At 42.6% G+C, this 19800-nt stretch overlaps 1 protein-coding gene across 2 annotated transcripts in view; it reads right to left on the reverse strand.

Annotated features, from left to right (window-relative positions):
- The window catches only part of LOC309333232 (motile sperm domain-containing protein 1-like), a 42464-nt gene that overhangs the window by 4594 nt on the left and 18070 nt on the right, over nt 1-19800 (reverse strand). For both annotated transcript variants that reach the window (XM_081846658.1, XM_081846657.1), the window contains exon 3: nt 2822-3039. In XM_081846658.1, the coding sequence (XP_081702784.1) occupies nt 2822-3039 (218 nt within the window). The remainder of the gene's footprint in view (nt 1-2821; nt 3040-19800) is intronic.

Below are 19800 nucleotides of genomic sequence, written 5' to 3' on the forward strand. Positions count from 1 at the left end.
TGGGTGTGGTACTTGATCCTTCCCCCCCCCCCCCTTCCTGACCCCTTCCCTTTACTCTCTGGTTTTTGTGGTTAAGTGCAGGCTTCCTCAACCTCGGCCCTCCAGATGTTTTGAGACTACAATTCCCATCATCCCTGACCACTGGTCCTGCTGGCTAGGGATGATGGGAGTTGTAGGCCAAAAACATCTGGAGGGCCGAGGTTGAGGAAGCCTGGGTTAAGTGTGTGTACCTTATTAGTAAGTAAAATTTTATTTATACCCCGCCCTCCCCAGCCAAGACCAAGCTCAGGCCGGCTAACCTCAAATATCAAATACATGAAAACGCAACCAAATGATTAAAACACAGCTTAAAAATTAGAACCAGGATAAACTTAAATGGCTGCCCATGAATTACAACCATAGGGGTCGGGGACCTCAAGTATTTGTAAGGGCCAGTTATCCGTTTTGGTCCCACATGAGCCGATAAAAAGGCCAAAGAGATAACTTACAGGGTCCCATAGAGGGGGGGTGGTTCAAACTGGGCCCGGACCGAAGGCCAGGTGGAACAGCTCCGTCTTGCAGGCCCTGGTGGAAGGACGTCAATTCCCGCAGGGCCCTGGTCTCCTGCAATAGAGCATTCCCCCAGGCCGGGGCCAAAGCTGAAAAGGTCTTGGGCCCTGGTTGAGGCCAGTTGAACTTCCTCGAGGCCTGGGACCTCCAAGATATTATTATTTGCAGACCCTAAGGTCCTCCACGGGGCATGCCAGGAGAGGTGGTTCCGTAGGTACGAGGGCCCTCGGCTGTATAGGGCAAGGTTACCAGGCGACCCCGTTTCCCGGGGACAGTCCTTGGATTTACAAATCGGTCCCCTGACAAAACCTATCCCCTTCAACTGAAGTTGAAAAGTGTTCCCGGATTCATGGGGGGGGGGGAATCCGGTAACGTTAGTATAGGGCTTTAAATTATGGTTACCAGATGTCCCCGTTTCCCGGGGACAGTCCCCGGATTTACAAACCTGTCCCCGGATTTAATGTCCCTGGGTTTATATTGTTGTTGATTTATTGGTAGGGAATGAACGTGGTGTGATTGGTTCAATGGCACAAGGCACATCATATGGCTGCTGAGGCTGCCACTGCCGCCGCCATTGCCAAGGGGGAACTGGGGACGCCCAGCATGTCGACTGGGGGAACTGCTGACACACACACACCCCGCGACCCAAATCAAGCTGGGGGCGAGAGCGCCCGGCCACCCAGCTGACTGTTCAGCGGCGCTCCGGGGCAAGAAATACCCCGGAGCCGACACAAGGAGGAGGAGGAGAAGGAAGAGAAAGAGGAAGGCAAAAAAGAGGGGAGCCCCGACTTTGCTGCGCCGCCACCGAAGAGGAGAGGTAGGAGAGCACCAGGAGGGTGAGGGCACGTGGCCGAGCCCCGGCCCGAGCCAAGCCTACTCCACAGCGGCTAGCGCAGGCTTCCTCAACCTCGGCCCTCCAGCTGTTTTGAGACTACAATTCCCATCATCCATGACCACTGGTCCTGCTAGCTTGGGATGATGGGAGTTGTAGTCCCAAAACATCTGGAGGGCCGAGGTTGAGGAAGGCCACACGACAGAGGAGACCACAGAAGAGAAGAGGGTACTTCTTATTTTTTTAAAAAAGTAACTTTTCTGTTAATAGCTTTTTTTCTCTTTTCAAAAAAAGTGTCCCCGGATTCTTTGGAAAACCTTACTTGAAAGCAGGCATCTCCAACCTTTGGCCATAGGCCAAAACATCTCAAGGGCCACAGGTTGGGGATGCCTGCTTTAAAGGTGAAAACCAGCACCTAAAACCTGACCTTGTGCTCCACCAGGAGCCAGTGCAGCTGGCATAGTGCTGGGTGGATGTGGTCCTGCGGCGGGGAGTGTTCTGCACCCGCTGGGGTTTCTGGGTCGGCTTCGAGGGCAGCTCCGCGTAGAGCGAGTTATAATCATCGAGCCGGGAGGTGACCGTTGCATGGATCACAGTGGCTAAATCAGGGCGAGGGAGGTAAGGAGCCAACTGCTTAGCTTGGCGGAGATGAAAAAATGCCACCTTTGTTATAGCTGCAACTTGCGCCTCCGTATTGTCTGCTTGTACATATACTTAAAGAAATAAGAAAAGGCAACTGGAAATTATGTGTGCAACAAAACCGGCAAGAATTCTACTAGCACCAGCTCGGAAGAAAGCCCAATGAACAAACAGTGTCAAGAGAAACTCCTGGGATATGCAGCATTAGCCAAATGAACAGATAAATTACACAAAAGGGACAACAAAGACTTTAAAAGAATTTTGAACCATTTACGATATATATGAAGAAACAACACGAAGAGTTGGACTCATTGGCAGGGTTTGAGTAAACATTCACAAGTGTATATAACATGGGTAGCCCAATCGCCTTCTCAATCCAGCTTGCAGACGGTCCAGGAATCAGCATGTTTTGACATGAGTAGAATGTGTCCTTTTATTTAAAATGCATCTCTGGGTTATTTGTGGGGCATAGGAATTTGTTCATTTTTATAATAAAAAAAATAGTCTCCAAATATATATATATAGTCTCCAAAATATAGTCTGCCCCCCACAAGGTCTGAGAGACAGTGGGCCGGCCCCGGCAGAAAAAAATAAGACACAGGATGAAGAAATTGAAAGTAAAACCAAGTGGAAGGATAAGGGAAGTCCAGGGGAGGGGGGCAGGAAAAAATGGGAAATTGTTGGAGAGATATTTCATCAAGGATGTATATATCGCAAAACCAATAAAAACTGTTTAAAGGAAAAAAAGTAAATATGCTTAAATAAAACAATTTTTAGAAAGAGTTCCAAGCACCCAACTACCTGGCTGGCATAAAGCCTGCTCGAAAAAGACGCTCTCTGCCAGGTGCTCCGTGATCCTCTTCTCCTCCTCTTCCTTTGGCTCTTTCGCCGCCGGAAGCAGCATGGTGATGACCTCTTTCCTCCCCAACGCTTTCCTCTGGCTCTGCTCGGAGACCAGGAGCTGAAACTTGTCAATCACACCATAGTGGCAAGGTTGGACGTCTCGGTGACGGATCACGCTGTAACGGGAGGAGAGTGTGAACGGCCACATTTCCGTTTTTAACACGTTATTGCTTTTTTTTGTTTTAATGTTTATTAAATTTTCTTTTTTTCCTTTATAACAAGCATCCCCAACCTGTGGCCCTCCAGATGTTTTGGCCTACAACTCCCATGATCCCTAGGCTAACAGGACCAGTGGCCAGGGATGATGGGAATTGTAGTCCAAAACATCTGGAGGGCCGAATGTTGGGGCTGCCTGCTTTATAACAACCAAATAAAATTTCTTTATCAAATATATCTTTTCACAAATTGAGCTTTGCCTTCCTCCCGTTCCCCTCCCTGATTTCCATATGCAATCACTTTTATCTTCGCATTTCTAAATCATCCTATTTACCTTATCTCAGGCTTCCTCTCAATATGGACAGAGGAAGGTTTCCTTTTGGGAAAGGTTCAGGCTTGCTTGCATCCTCTCAATATGGACAAGTGGAGGAAGGTTTCCTTTTGGGAACCATAAAATCACCCATTTCCTATCACCCTTCTGAGAAATACCCCACCCCACCCTCCCACTATATATCAGGGTCTGGGGACTTCTGTTTCAGTGTATTTGAAGAAGAGCGCCTGCGACTTCCGGAGGCGGCGCCATCGGCAATGGCGGATTCCCTCTAGATCTGAGGGAAGAAGCTCCGCAGAAATCGGGTCCTGCCGCTACAGCGAAGCAGGGACCCTTTGGAAATCGCAGGCGGGTGAAACCTGCGACCGTGGGACTCGGCGGGCACCTTTAGCGCCCCCCCCCCAATCTGCAAAGGAACCCCGTAAAGGGCTCCAGAGCGGAACGGGGAGTCTGGTGCGGTGCTGAGAGTCAATCGCTACTTCTGTGGAGTGAAGCTGCACAGCCGTTGTCGGAGAGCGCTGACCTTTTTCCTGTGAAATTTCGGCTTCTAAACAACAACCCGTGAGTAGGTCAAGTCAAGGATCAGGGAATTAAATGAACAAAAAAAGAATTTGGCACTGAAGCGGGAAGGTGTAAACAGGAAGTCCGCCTTCCGTTTTCTGTAAATAGATTAAAGCAAAGACTGTCTAAGCTAAGATCGGGAGAATTCTGTTAAAAGGACTTAATTCCTAACATCAAAAATAAGAGAACTCCCTCCCCATGTGGCAGGAGAGGGGAAGGAAGAGGGAAGAGCAATTTTCTGCCTGCAAAAAAAGGAGTGAAAAGGGAACAAAGACCACCACTTAATCCCTGGGAACGGACTGTCAAGGAACAATAGAATTGCCGTGTTTGAGAGTCGCACTGTTTATGGACAATGTAACCTTTTGACAGTTACTCTGCAAGTGTTTTGAAGGTTTCTTCTAAACTGGAAACTGTTGCTTATTATATTGAAAGGGGGCTTGGAAAAGTTGGAAAAGACATTTTATAGCAATAATTACTGACTGCTACTGTGTCCCCCTAGAGGAACTTTGAAACTGTTACAACTGACTAGGGAATTTTCCACTTCTGACTGGCCAGGGAAATTCCCACTGCAAAACAAGTCTGGGCCGTGGGACTGACCTTGATCCTCAGATAAAGGGTGATGGCAAATTTGCCTCAGGAAAAAACCTTACTTCAGGAAAAAACAACAAGATCGGGTAAAGTTAGACTGCAGCAGCGCAGACCATCAGCACCTGGCCCTTCTGCACCACAAGGGGAAGATCCTACACAAGCTGGGTCAAAAGGAATGGCATCTGAAGAGGGATTAGCTTCAGCATTAAACAAAATTTATGAATCTTTGGAAAAAATTAAGCAATCAGGTTGCTGAAGCATCAATTAAAATTGACCAAAATACTATAAGTATTAATAACTTGGGGCAGAAGATGAATTCTAACACAGAATCCATTGACAGACTGCTGCAAGAATCTACATTGAACCGAAAGATAACTGAAGAAGCAAAGGAGAAAGCTTTGGCTGTAGAGGAAAAGATACCACCAATAAGTAAACAGCTAGAGGACCATAGGTCCTTGCTGTCTATGATTGAACTGAAGGAAAAACAGACTAACCTGAGGATCAGGGCTGTACCTGAACTTGAAAAAGACAGCCTAAGTGATTATCTTACACAGGAATTTGCAGACTTTTGGGGCCTAGATTCAGTTGAACAAGATTTTAAGATAGTAAGTGCTTTTAGACTTGGGAAAGGGGGGAGAAAGAACAGGGTGAGAGACTGTTTGATTACTCTCTGAACAAAGGAAGAGAGAGATAAAATACTGAGTCTGCACTTCCAGAAGACCTTGGAAATACAAGAATCAAGAGTAGAGATTTTTAAGGACATTCCGAAACATCTATTGGATCTTAGGGCTAATTACGGAGATTTGGTGGCCCTGCTGAGAGGTAACAGAATTGCGTTCAGGTGGGAGTTCCCCCAAGGCCTTTCTTTTACTTTTAAAGGGAGAAAAATAAAAATAAGATCAGTGGAAGATAAAGGAAAATTTTTGAGAGACTATGGATAAAACCTGCAAAAAGAAGCAGAAGAGGAAGAAGAGCCAAGAGCACTAAAACCAGGAATACTAGACCTACCATTGCTACCTTCGGGACTGGACAAAGTAGAGAAAGTGACACCACCGACAGAACAAGAACCATTACTTGGAGCAGTTGGAGGAAAAGCAAAATAACTACACCATGTCTCTGCGACTATTAAGTTGGAACATTCACGGTTTTAATTCCCCGGAAAAGAGGGGAAAAGTGTTTCATTTGTTGAAAAAGGAACAATTGGACTTGATTTGCTTACAAGAAACCCACGTGATAAGGTCACACAGGAAAGTATTGATTAATAAAAGATTGGGCCAAGAGTTTATTTCATCGGACAAGATCAAAAAGAGAGGAGTTGTAATTTATGCAAAAGAGAGCCTAACACCGAAATTTATATTTAAAGATGATCAAGGAAGATTTGTGGCAATTGAAATTCAAATCCAAGGAGAGAAATTTCTGATAGTAGGAGTTTATGCACCAAATGAGGGGAAATCTGAATTTTTTAAGAAGTTGCATGAGACATTGTTGGACCATATGGACTGTAACATTATTATGATGGGAGACATGAATGGAGTGGTGTCTACAAATATGGATAAGTCACAAAGACAGGTAGTTACTAAAGATGGCAGACTGCCAAAAACTTTTTTTGAGATAATAATAATAATAATAATAATAATAATAATAATAATAATAAATTTTATTTATATCCCGCCCTCCCCAGCCGAAGCCGGGCTCAGGGCGGCTAACAACACAAAAACAGTACAACATTATAAAAACATTATAAAAATTAATTAAAATCAAAATTGATGGCAACCATAAACTAAAGTTTTGTAAAGATTGCCAAAGGATGACTGACAACATGGACTTAATTGACACTTGGAGAACTAAAACCCCCCTGGGTAGAGAGGGAACTTTCTTTTCTGAAGCCAAAATGACATGGACAAGAATTGACCAAATTTGGATAACTAGAGGACTGGCTCCTAAGATCCGAAAAGTGGAAATTTGCCCTAAAACTTGCTCCAACCACAATGCTGTGAGAATGGAGATGAAATTAACACCAATTGGTTCCTTTAGATGGAGGATGAATGACACCTTGTTCAGAGATGCAGAGATTACCAAGAAGGCCCAAAAAATCTTGAGAGACTACTTTGAGATAAATATGAACACTACTGTTGAAAAAAGAGTAATCTGGAGACTTCCGGGTTAGCGCCATCGACTAATGGCGGATTCCCTCTGAGCTCCGGAGGGAATCGGCTCCGCAGGATTGGGTATTGCCGCTGTGGCGACGCGGGGACCCTTAAAAATCACAGGTGCGGAAGCCTGTGAGCGTGGTGACTCGGCGGGCACCATTTGCGCCCCCCCAATCTGTGAAGGAGCCTTTTTAAAGGCTCCGGAACGGGGACGGGGTGCGGCGCAGTGCTGAGAGTAGACTGCTTCTTCTGCGGAGTGAAGCTACAAGCCATTGTCGGAGAGCGCTGACTTTTTCCTTTGAACAATTGGACTTTAAAGCAACAACCCGTGAGTAGTATGGAAATTGGAATTTTAAAGAAAAATTTTGATGAATTAGGAACGAGCGGGGAAGGTTTAAAAAGGAAGTCCGCCCCCCCCCTTTGTAAATAATTTAAAGCAAAGGACCTGCTAACTAAGGTCGAGAGAATCTTTTTTTCTTTTTTGCAAAAGATTTTAACCTCACGGCTTGATATTACAAGAAATCTTACTGGAGGACAAAGAACTAATTTGGGGAGCTGAAGTGTCACCCTCCCGGACCCGGGAGAGTTCCGCGAGAGAGCCTGTTGATGAAGTACCGAAGAGTTTGACAGCTGTCAAGTTAGCTGTCAAGAAGGAAAAAGAGAACTTTGTTTCTGTTGCTTCTGCTGGTTATATTTGTTACAATTTGTTGAAAATAAGGAAGGGCTGATACAAACTAACTTGATTTTTGGATTTGAGTTGAAAGGAACATTAAGGAACCAAAATCCCCCTAGAGGGGGTTTAGGGACATTACAAGAATGGCTGGAGGAGGGAAAATCCAGGTTGAATTGGACAGAGCATTTGTTCTCTTGGGAAAGTTACAAGGCCAAATTGATGTTTTGGCTATAAACGTCACAACTCTGGGTTTAACAGTAAATAACATTGTTGAATCTGATAAGGATTTGAAACAGGAAGCCTATTCAATTGGACAAATAGAGAAACCTGAGAGCTTTGAAAATATGGAGAAGGAAACATATGCTGCCCCTGAAGAAAAGGAAGGAGGAGCTGTAATTTTGCAGATGTTAAAGTAGAGCTGTAACTTGAGGCCTGACATGATGGCAACAAAGCAAAATAAAAACTTGATGTGGAAAGTCTGGCCTGAATTGGAGAGTGGAAAATTGAGAGATCTCCTTATGTGGAGATCTGAAGACCGAAGGATTATAAATTTGATTAAGGCGGAAGTTGGAGCTTTGGGGACATTTGGACTTGAAAGGAGTTTGAAACAAGATTTGGAATACCCCATAGGCTTTACTTTTAAGTATGGAGGTCTGGCTGGAAGAAACATGGATCCTGTTGGGCCGGAGCCTCTCCGAGATTTGGGGTTTAACATTAAGGACTATCAAAAAGACCGGCAGAGAGGAACTGAGAGAGATTTAAGAGCCTCAGATGTGAGATCTCCAGGCTAATATTATATTGAGACTGATGGACACTTGCTGGGGACTGAAACCGGGAAAGGGGTGGGTGGAATCTGGGAATCCAAAGGGTATACAATTATAATTTGTTCTGTTTTTATATTGTTTTGCTATTGGTATGAAAATTGGGAAAGTTGTAGAAGGGAAGTTTGGTCGACATTAGGAAAAATGTTTAAGAATGAGTACTGATGTATAAGTATTGATGTTTAAGTTTGGATAAGTTAAAACTGGTCTCTAAAATGGTCTAAATTAAATGAAGATAAGGTTTGTAAAAATAAATTAAGGAAATGGAAGAAAGAGAAAAAGTAAAATAATAACATGTTAAAATAAATTATTAAGTAAAGTTGAGAAATATGTAATAAGGATTTGTTGAGCTAATAATTTAAATTGGAATACAAGAAGGAGGTGTGAGGAGGTCTGAGAAACAAGTCAAAGGAAAATAAGCAATTGAAATTCTATGTGTTTTTAATTGTTCTTAAGTTTTGTATTTTTATATTTTTGACATTTTTGTTTTGTCTATTTTTGTTTTTGTTTTGTTATTGAAAATCCTAATAAATATTCATTTGAAAAAAGAAAAAAGAGTAATCTGGGATGCAAGCAAAGCGGTCATGAGAGGGTTTTTGATTCAACAGAACGCAATAAAGAAGAGATCTCAAAATGAGAAAAAAGATAAAATTTTGGAGAAAATAAAAGAAGGAGAGCAAAAACTAAGAACAAAACCAAAGTCGCAAGAGATTTTGAGAGAAATAAAGTTATATCAAGTACAATATATGAAAATGATAAATCAGGAAATAGAATGGAAAATTAAACAGATGAGACAAAAGACATTTGAATCGGCTAATAAATGTGGGAAATTGTTGGCTTGGCAGATGAAAAAAAGACAAAAGTTAAACACTATTACAAATTTGGAAGTGGAAGGAAAGAACATACAGAATCCACAGGAAATTAGAAAGTGTTTCCAGAGATACTTTAAACAACTTTATACACAAGGGCCACAGAAAGAGACTGATATAGATCAATTTTTAAGAACTAATGGATTACAAAAAAATTCTCAAGAAAATAAGTTAATGCTGAACTATAAAATAACAGAACAGGAGGTGGAAGGTGCCATCCAGAATATGCAGCTGGGCAAATCTCCAGGGCCGGACGGTTTAACCTCAAAATACTATAGATCTTTGAAAGATTGGTTAATTCAACCACTAAAGGAGGTTTGCAACGAAATTTTGGAGGGGGGGGGAAGCGCCAGAGTCGTGGAAGGAAGTTTATATTACACTTATACCGAAAACTGAGTCTGAAAAGACACAACTTAAGAATTACCGCCCCATATCCCTGCTTAATGTGGATTACAAAATTTTTGCAGATATATTGGCTAAAAGATTGAAAAAAGTATTAGTGGAGGAGATACATAAAGATCAAGCTGGCTTTCTCCCTGGTAGACACTTGTCTGACAATACGAGAAACATAATCAATATTTTGGAGAAGTTGCAAGTGAATATAAATACTAAAGCAGTTTTGATATTTGTAGATGCGGAGAAAGCTTTTGATAATATTTCTTGGAGTTTTATGAAGAAAAATCTTCAGGGGATGGGGGTTGGTCAAGGTTTTGAAAATGGTATAGGTGCAATTTACTCAGAACAAAAGGCCAAATTGATAGTTAATAACGTGGTGACAGAAGAATTTAAGATGGAGAAAGGGACACGACAAGGCTGCCCAATTTCCCCATTGCTTTTTATTTCGGTCCTGGAGGTTTTGCTAAATATGATTAGAAGGGACCATCTGATCAAAGGTATTCAGGTCGGAGCTAAACAGTACAAACTTAAAGCTTTTGCAGATGATCTAGTACTGACAAAAATCCAAATATCTTTAATACGGTCAATGACCAGAAAACAGTTTATAAAAATATGACATTATAAGTAGTATTGAACTACAAATAGCAGTAAAAATATAGCCAATTCACAGAATTGGTGCTTATGTTTATGACCAAGTATCAGCTTTTAAGGTTTTAAAATTCAATTCAAATGTCACTACTGTTTATTATCGTTCCTTCGATGTTTACAATTTAAACTCCGTTGCTGATCATTGCTTGTCTTACTCTTGTTGCAGTGTAACAGAACTTTGCCACAGGCCTGTTGATTTCGGTCTCTTTGTCAGCTAAGAGGTGTCTGATATAGGTGTCGTCTGTACTACGAGGTATTTTCCTTAAAATCGGCTCAATCAGCTCTTTTCTTGAGTCACGATATAATGGGCAGTATAAGATGACGTGCTCGATGGTTTCGATTTCATTGCTGTTACAGGGACATAATCTTTGTTCGATTGGTGTTTTGTTGTATCTTCCCTCTAGGAGAGCTGAGGGGAGAGCATTAAAGCGGGCCCTGGAAAGGACTTCCGGAGGCGGCGCGAACGGTAATGGCTGCCCTCTTCTAACCGGGAGAGGGTAGCTCCGCTGAAAACGGGTCGTCCGCTACGGCGAAGCGGAGACCCACATCGGAAAACCGCAGGCGGCAGAAGCCTGCGGTCTTGGGACCCGGCGGGCGCCAGGAGATGCCCCCAAAACGTTGAAGGAACCCCGTAAGGGGCTCCGGATCGCGGAGGGGGTAGCGGCGCTGAGGGTCGTTCCGCAATCAACGGAGCGAAGCCGCGTAGCTGTTGCCGGTGAGCTTTCTTCCTGAAATTTTTGTTCTGGAAACAACAACCCGTGAGTAAATAATAGACTTTGTACAACTTGGGACTTTAAAGCATTGAATTTGGCTGAAAGCGGAGTGACGAAAAACAGGAAGTCCGTCTTCCGCTGTCATTGAACTTGAACGCAAAGAGCTGGAGGAGTGGAGGCAAAGAGAGAGCTTTTAAACTAACTGATCTGAGCACCCATTGAACTTTATTTTAAGTGGAATAATAATTTCAAGTGCTGGACTTTATGAGTTTTAGCTGCATGGGGATACCTTTCTTCTCTTGGAGCTACATTTTAAGTAAAAAACCCAGGTGCTGGAGCTGCCTGAGAAATTGAGCTGTCAGTTTGCAGTTTGCAGCTTGGATACTTTGAATCTGAACTTTGAAACAATCTGAGAGAGTCTGAACTTGTTACTTTGAAGCATTTGGATTACCAGTATGCACCACTAGAAACACTGTTGCTGTTAAATACTAAATCCTAACTCTGCTGGAAAATTTTTTATTGAAGGTTCCTGGACTTTGAAATCTGACTTTATTAATTTTATTGGAATTGATCTCTTCCCTAGAAACATTTTAAACTCCCCCTAGAGGATTTGGGACTTACAGCAGTGACTTTTATTTTACTTTCCTTTTCCCGGCCCTCTGTTTGACTGTTACCATCTGGGCCGCTGCTTTCTCATGGGAACAACTCAGCTTGACCTTGACTTTTAGATAACTTTGGAATGAGTGGTGCAAGAAGGAGAGGATGAGCTAGACAAACAACTTTGACAACTTTAACCGCAGCCTCACAGACACGTAGATCATCTGTGCCTACCCTGCCTTCTGAGGAAGAAGCTGCTTCTCTGCCACGGGCAGGGGAGGGAGAAACTGAGGAATTACAATTGGAAGATATGGCCTCAGGGGCAAGCACTGCTATTTTAGAGAAAATCTTTGATAAATTGGAATCTCTGGACAAGAAAGTGGAATCTTTGGACAAGAAGGCCGATGAGCAAACATATAAAATTGACCAAAACACAGAATGTTTAAATAAATTAACTGGACAAGTAGCACAGAATACACAAGCAATTGGAGAATTGAAGGAGGCTGCAGGGGAAAATCGGAAATTGGCTGAAGATACCAGCCAAAAACTTGAAAATTTAGAACAAGAGGTAAGACCACTCTGCAAACAAGTAGGTGAACACCAGACCTATCTTTCTATGATCGAACTGCGGAACCGGGAGAGTAATTTAAGGATAAGGGTGATACCAGAAGTGGAAGAAGGCAACCTAGCTGAGTTTTTGACTAAAGAATTCTCCAAATTTTGGAACTTAGAGGAAAAGGATTTTAAAATTGTTTCAGCTTTCAGGCTTGGAAGACTTATAAAGAAAGAGAAGCCCAGAGACTGTTTGATAATATTGAGGTCAAAGGAGGAAAGGAACAAGATTCTGGGCCTACACTACGGAAAGTCACTGGACATTTCGGACAAAAGAATTGAGATTTACAAGGACATTCCTAAACAACTGTTGGATCTTAGATCTAACTATTTGGAGCTGACAAGATTGCTAAGGAACAACTCAATCATCTTTAGGTGGGAATTCCCCCAAGGATTATCTTTCACCTTTAGAGGGAAGAAGATTAAAATCAGAACATTGGAAGATAGAGATAAATTTCTGAACGCATACGGAGAGGACCTTCACAAAGGAACTGAGCTACCTCCAGGGCCTGAAACACCAGAGGTACCTGCACCCTTGGATCTTGAAGACCCAGTGAATAAGGTACCACCCCCCGAAAAATAACCAGATTTATTCAGGATGTCTCTGCAATTTATTCAGGATGTCTCTGAGTTGGAATATTAATGGTTGTAACATCCCGGAAAAAAGGGGGAAAATTTTTCATATATTAAAAAAAGAACAATTGGACATTATTTGCTTACAAGAAACACATGTGACTAGGCTCCATAGAAAGGTGTTAATAAACAAAAGACTTGGCCAAGAATTTATATCTTCAGACAGAGTAAAGAAGCGAGGGGTGGTGATATATGCAAAAGAGAGCCTGTCACCTAAATTTCTATTTAAAGATGAACATGGAAGAATTTTAGCAATTGAGATACAACATCAAGGAGAAAGGATTTTGATACTAGGAATTTATGCACCAAATGATGGGAAATCGGAATTTTACAAGAAGTTGCATGAGATTATGCTGGATTATCTGGACTATAACAACATTATTATGATGGGAGATATGAATGGGGTCGTATCGACTAACATGGATAAGTCACAAAATCAAAATGTTACAAAAGACGGCAGACTACCAAAGACTTTTTTTGAAATGACAGACAATATGGACTGGATTGACATTTGGAGAACCAAGAACCCCCTGGGAAGAGAGGGAACATTCTTCTCTGAAGCCCAGCTGACATGGACAAGAATCGACCAAATATGGATAACTAGAGGTCTGGCACCCAAGGTTAGAAAAGTGGAAATCTGCCCAAAGACCTGCTCCGATCATAATGCACTGAAGATGGACATGACACTATTGCCAACCGGTTCCTTTAGATGGAAGATGAATGACAACTTGTTTAGAGACCAGGAGATTATTAAGAAGGCCCAAAAAACTTTGAAGGATTACTTCGAGATAAATATGAACACTACGGTGGAAAAAAGAACTATCTGGGACGCAAGCAAAGCTGTGATGAGGGGGTTCTTGATACAACAGAACGCCGTAAAGAAAAGGACACAAAATGAAAGGAAAGATAAGATCTTGCAGAAAATCAAAGAACTGGAGAAGAAGTTAAGATCAAATCCGAAGTCACAGCCGATTCTGAGAGAAATTAAACTCTACCAAGCACAATATTCTAAATTGATAAACCAGGAAATAGAGTGGAAGATTAAATTAATGAAACAAAAAACTTTTGAATTGGCGAATAAATGTGGGAAACTGCTTGCGTGGCAATTGAAGAAGAGACAAAAATTAAATACAGTCACAAATCTAGAAATCGAAGGAAGAAATATTCAGAACCCCATGGAAATTAGAAAGTGCTTCCAGAGATACTTCAAAAAATTATATACTCAAGGGCCGCAAGACGAGGTTGAGATGAAACAATTTTTGGAAAGAAATGGACTAACAAAGTTGTCACAAAATAACAGATCAATCCTGAATAACAAAATAACACGACAAGAGATTGAACAAGCCATTCAGAACATGCAACTGGGCAAATCTCCAGGGCCAGACGGTTTGACCTCCAAGTATTATAAGACATTAAAAGACTACTTGATCCAACCAATGATGGAGGTCTGCAACGAAATTATGGAGGGGAAGAAGGCGCCGGAATCGTGGAAGGAAGCTTTCATCACATTGATACCAAAATTGGAAACTGAAAAGACACAACTCAAGAACTATCGTCCCATTTCCCTGTTAAATGTGGATTACAAAATATTTGCAGACGTCTTGGCAAGCAGATTTAAAAGAGTTTTAAATGAGGTAATCCATAAAGACCAAGCAGGCTTTCTCCCTGGTAGACACATGTTTGCTAACACAAGGAACATTATTGACATTTTGGAACTTTTGCAAACAGACATAAACACAAAAGCAGTGCTAATCTTTATAGATGCGTGGAAGGCCTTTGATAATATCTCTTGGAAATTTATGAAGGGAAATTTAAAAGAAATGGGAGTGGGACGGGGGTTTGAGAATGGGATTGACGCAATATACTCAGAACAAAAGGCCAAATTGATAGTCAACAATGTGGTTACAGAAGAGTTCAAAATTGAAAAAGGAACACGACAAGGCTGCCCGATTTCCCCTCTGTTATTTATTTCGGTTCTGGAGGTGCTCTTGAATATGAGGTTCTGGAGGTGCTCTTGAATATGAGGGGACCGGTTGGTGGAAGGGATTCAGGTCGGAGCGAAACAATATAAACTTAAAGCCTTTGCAGATGACCTAGTTTTGACTTTGCAGAAGCCAGAATCTAGTACAAAAAGAGTATTGCAATTGATACAAGACTTTGGTCGGGTGGCGGGATTTAAACTAAATAAACAGAAAACTAAGGTGTTGGGAAAAAATTTGACAGATACAGAGTCAGAACGGTTTCAGAGAGAAACAGAACTAACTGTGGTTAAAAAAGTAAAGTACCTAGGGGTAAATATAACAGCAAAAAATCTGAGTCTATTTAAGGATAACTATGAAAAATGTTGGTCTGAAATTAAGAGAGACTTGGACAGTTGGACAAAATTGAAGCTTTCTTTGTTAGGCCGAATTGCTGCTATTAAGATGAATGTATTGCCAAAAATGTTGTTTTTGTTTCAAACATTACAGATTGTGGACAAGACGGAGTGCTTCCGGAAGTGGCAGAAAGATATTTCTAAATTTGTCTGGCAGGGCAAAAAGCCCAGAATTAAGTTTAAGATATTAACTGACGCGAAAGAAAGAGGGGGCTTTGCCCTGCCAGACTTAAAGTTGTATTATGAAGCCGCAGCTTTCTGCTGGCTAAAAGACTGGCTACTTCTCGAAGACACTGACGTGCTGGATTTGGAAGGTTTCAACAATGCTTTTGGTTGGCATGCATACTTATGGTACGACAAGGTTAAGATCAATAAGGCCTTTAAGAACCATATTGTTAGGAAAGCAGTATTTAATGTCTGGACAAAATACAAAGACTTATTGGAAAACAAGACTCTGAGGTGGCTTTCGCCTCTGGAAGCTAAGGCCCGAAAAAGACCCAATATGGAGGCCAAATGGCCAAAATATTGGGAAATATTAGAAAAAGATGGAGACAATTGGAAATTGCAGAGTTTGGAGAAAATGAAGGATAAAGTGCGAGACTGGTTACATTATGCTCAGATTAAAGAAGTCTTTAAAAATGACAAAAAGTTAGGGTTCCAGGTGGAGAAATCGAAGTTAGAAACAGAATTGTTAGAACCAAAGACTAAGGTACTATCTAGAATGTATAACTTGCTGTTAAAATGGAATACACAAGACGAAATGGTTAAATCGGCTATGATAAAGTGGGCACAGGACATTGGGCATAACATTATGTTTGAGGACTGGGAAAGGTTGTGGACCATTGGGCTGAACTTCACCGCATGTAATGCTCTGAAGGAAAATGTAATGAAAATAATATATAGATGGTACATGACCCCAGTTAAACTTGCCAAAATATACCATTCGTCTGATAATAAATGTTGGAAATGTAAAGAAAATGAAGGAACATTTTTTCACCTCTGGTGGACATGCCCTAAGGTGAAGGCCTTCTGGGAAATGATATATAATGAGCTGAAAAAGGTATTTAAGTATACCTTCACTAAGAAACCAGAGGCCTTCCTTCTGGGTATTGTCGGCCAGAAGGTGCTAAAGAAGGACCGAACATTTTTTATGTATGCAACAACGGCAGCAAGGATACTCATCGCTAAAAACTGGAAAACTCAAGATCTACCCACACTGGAAGAGTGGCAGATGCAGCTGATGGACTATATGCAACTGGCCGAGATGACTGGCAGAATCCAAGACCTGGGAGAAGAGAGGATTGAGGAAGACTGGAAGAAATTTAAGACGTATTTACAAAAACATTGTAATTTGGTTGAATGTTAAGAAGGATGCTAGATTATAAAAAAACTGGCCACCACTAAATCAGATTTGAATTTGATGATAAGTGAGAGTAAAGAAAACATAATTTTTTTGGAGAATTGCTAGATTATATTTAAATGAGTGGATATAAGATCGTAAACAAGTTGATAATTTGCTTGGAAAAACCTTTTAACGATGTAAATGGGAGCGGGAGACGTGAGGGAGTCCAAAGAAGTGATGAAATCACGTTATGATATAAGTAAGGTTGTTTATTATTTGTGCATTTGTATTCAAAAACTTTAATAAATATTTATATATATATAAAAAAATCTTCTCTCAAAAAAAAAAAAAAAAAGTTATCGGAAGTTGATTAAAGTCATTTTGGGCTTCAATGTCCCTGAGTCTTTCTTTGATTATGTTCTTGGCCCTTCCTCTTTCTAAACTTAATACTCTGGGGAGAGACCATATGTGGCCAATTTTCTGAGAGTGCCCTTCGACCAACTAGATTGGAATTTGTCAAGAAGCATCAGGGAGAGTAGTCCAACCGGCGAGTTGTTAAGTCTTAGCCAAGTGCATAAGGTTCTTATCCATACTTTGGCTTTGATGCTGTATAAGCCCGCTTCCAGTCGTAGGGCGGCGTTTGGGACGCATTTGGGTGTTTGCAGGAGTGATCTAAGGAAAGCTGATTGTATCTTTTCATATGGGTCTAGATTAGAGAGGGAGACGAGTGGTGCGCCGTATAGTATTTGTGCTGTTGGTTTTGCAGCGAATAGTTTAATTGTAGCAGGAATGAAATTTCCTCCCGTTGTACGATGGAATCTTAAAATTGCTGTTGTACTTTTTTGTGCTGTAGAGGAGCTGTAATTTATGTGGGCAGTCTTCTTCCTTGATGATTGGAATATGACTCCTAGGTATTTAAAGCATGACACTTGTTCGATCTCCTGATTGTCTAATTTCCATCTGTATATTTTTCTTTTGTTAGAGAAAACCATGATTTTTGTTTTTTGGTAGTTCACTGCTAGTTTCTCTTCTCTACAGTATTGGGATAAGCTGTTAAGGGCTCTCTTGAGACCCTTCTGAGTCTGGGACAGTATAACCGCATCGTCTGCATAGAGTAGGATAGGCAGTTTTTTGTCTGCTAGTTTTGGGGCGTGTATATCCGCTTCTTGTAGGTGGTCTATTAGGGAGTTTATGTAGTTGTTGAACAAAAAGGGGGCCAAGATGCATCCTTGTTTAACTCCCTTTGTTGTTCTAATGAAATTAGAGAGTTGACCTTCTTGGCTACATCTTATGCGGAGTCGTGTGTTGTTGTACAGTTTGGATATTAGTAGCAGCAGACGTCGGTCGATGGATGATTTGTTGAGTTTGTCCCAGAGTCAAGTTCTTGAGATGGAATCAAAGGCTGATTTAAAATCTACAAATGCTGCGAATAGGTGATGATTATGATGCAACGTGTATTTCTCAGCTAGGTGCTGTAAGATCAGGCAGTGATCTATTGTAGACAGTCCATGCCTGTCTAAATCCTGCCTGTGCATCATCAAGAATCTTCGCTCTTTCTATCCATTCGCACAGTTTCTCGCTGAGGTGTTTAGCGTATAATTTACTTATTATATTCAGGAGGCTTATAGGTCTATACCGTAATTTTCGCTCCATAACAGTTTTTTCCTCCTAGAAAGTAAGGGGAAATGTCTGTGCGTGTTATGGAGCGAATGCAGGGGAATCTGCTGCAGTTGTGAGCAGTCCGTGGCTCGCTTTGAAACAGCAAAGCGGGTGTAAGCGGCTCCTGTCAGCGAGCCGAGCCGGGAGGAGGGAGAGAAGCAGAGCGGGCTTGGCTGCTTTAAAACAACCCCGTGCTCTATGTCCCTCTCTCCTCCCCACTGAGCTCGCTAAGTAGCAGCAAAGCTTTTCAGCCAGCCTAGCCGGAAGGAGGGAGAGAAGTAGAGCGGGGTTAGCTGCTTTAAAACAACCCCGTGCTCTCTGTCCCTGCCTGCAGTTTTTTGCTGTCCGATTTTGGATTAGCCACTATAGGGGCTGTGTATGTGTGTGCTTGAGCTATCGTTCTCCTCCTCCTGCTTCCCGTTCACTCTCCCAGTGCCCCTGCGCTCTCCTGCGACTTTAGGATTGATACTCTGTGTGTCTCTGCTATCGTTCTCCTCCTCCTGCTTCCCAGTCACTCTCCCAGCGCCCCTGCGACTTCCAGCGCCCCTGCGACTTTAGGACTGATACTCTGTGTGTCTCTGTGTGTGTGAGGGATCGTTCTCCTCCTCCTCCTTCCCGTTCACTCTCCCAGTGCCCCTGCGCTCTCCTGCGACTTTAGGATTGATACTCTGTGTGTCTCTGCTATCGTTCTCCTCCTCCTGCTTCCCAGTCACTCTCCCAGCGCCCCTGCGACTTCCAGCGCCCCTGCGACTTTAGGACTGATACTCTGTGTGTCTCTGTGTGTGTGAGCTATCGTTCTCCTCCTCCTGCTTCCTGTTCACTCTCCCAGCGCCCCTGCAACTTCCAGCGCCCCTGCGACTTTAGGACTGATACTCTGTGTGTCTCTCTGTGTGTGAGGGATCGTTCTCCTCCTCCTGCTTCCCGTTCACTCTCCCAGCGCCCCTGCGCTCTCCTGAGACTTTAGGATTGATACTCTGTGTGTGTGAGGGATCGTTCTCCTCCTGCTGCTTCCCGTTCACTCTCCCAGTGCCCCTGCGCTCTCCTGCGACTTTAGGATTGATACTCTGTGTGTGTGTGAGGGATAGCTCTCCTCCTCCTGCTTCCCGTTCACTCTCCCAGCGCCCCTGCCTGCACTCTCCTGCGACTTTAGGACTGATACTCTGTGTGTCTCTGTGTGTGTGAGCTATCGTTCTCCTCCTCCTGCTTCCCGTTCGCTCTCCCAGCGCCCCTGCGACTTCCAGCGCCCCTGCGACTTTAGGACTGATACTCTGTGTGTGTCTCTCTGTGTGTGAGGGATCCTTCTCCTCCTCCTGCTTCCCGTTCACTCTCCCAGCGCCCCTGCGCTCTCCTGCGACTTTAGGATTGATACTCTTGTGTGTCTGTGTGAGGCATCATTCTCCTTCTCTTGCTTCCCCTTCACTCCCCCAGCGCCCCGGCGACTTTAGGGCGACTTTAGCATGGATCCACATGGAGCCTCAGGATTTTTGCATTGGGCTACCACAAACTCACCATCACATCACATGTCTGTGGCCACAGCATGAACCACAAAAATCATACATCCACTGTTTCGTTTAGAATATTTTTTTCTTGTTTTCCTCCTCTAAAAACTATGTGCGTGTTATGGTCTGGTGCGTGTTATAGAGCGAAAAATACGGTAATTGGAGGGATCATCCCTCAAGCCTTTTTTGTAAATGGGAATAATGATGGAAGTCCCCCAGTCGTATGGAATCTGTGCGGTTCTATCTATATATGTG

Source organism: Podarcis erhardii, assembly GCF_964252035.2.
Source record: "Podarcis erhardii genome assembly, chromosome: W".
In the NCBI taxonomy this organism is placed as follows: Eukaryota; Metazoa; Chordata; class Lepidosauria; order Squamata; family Lacertidae; genus Podarcis; species Podarcis erhardii.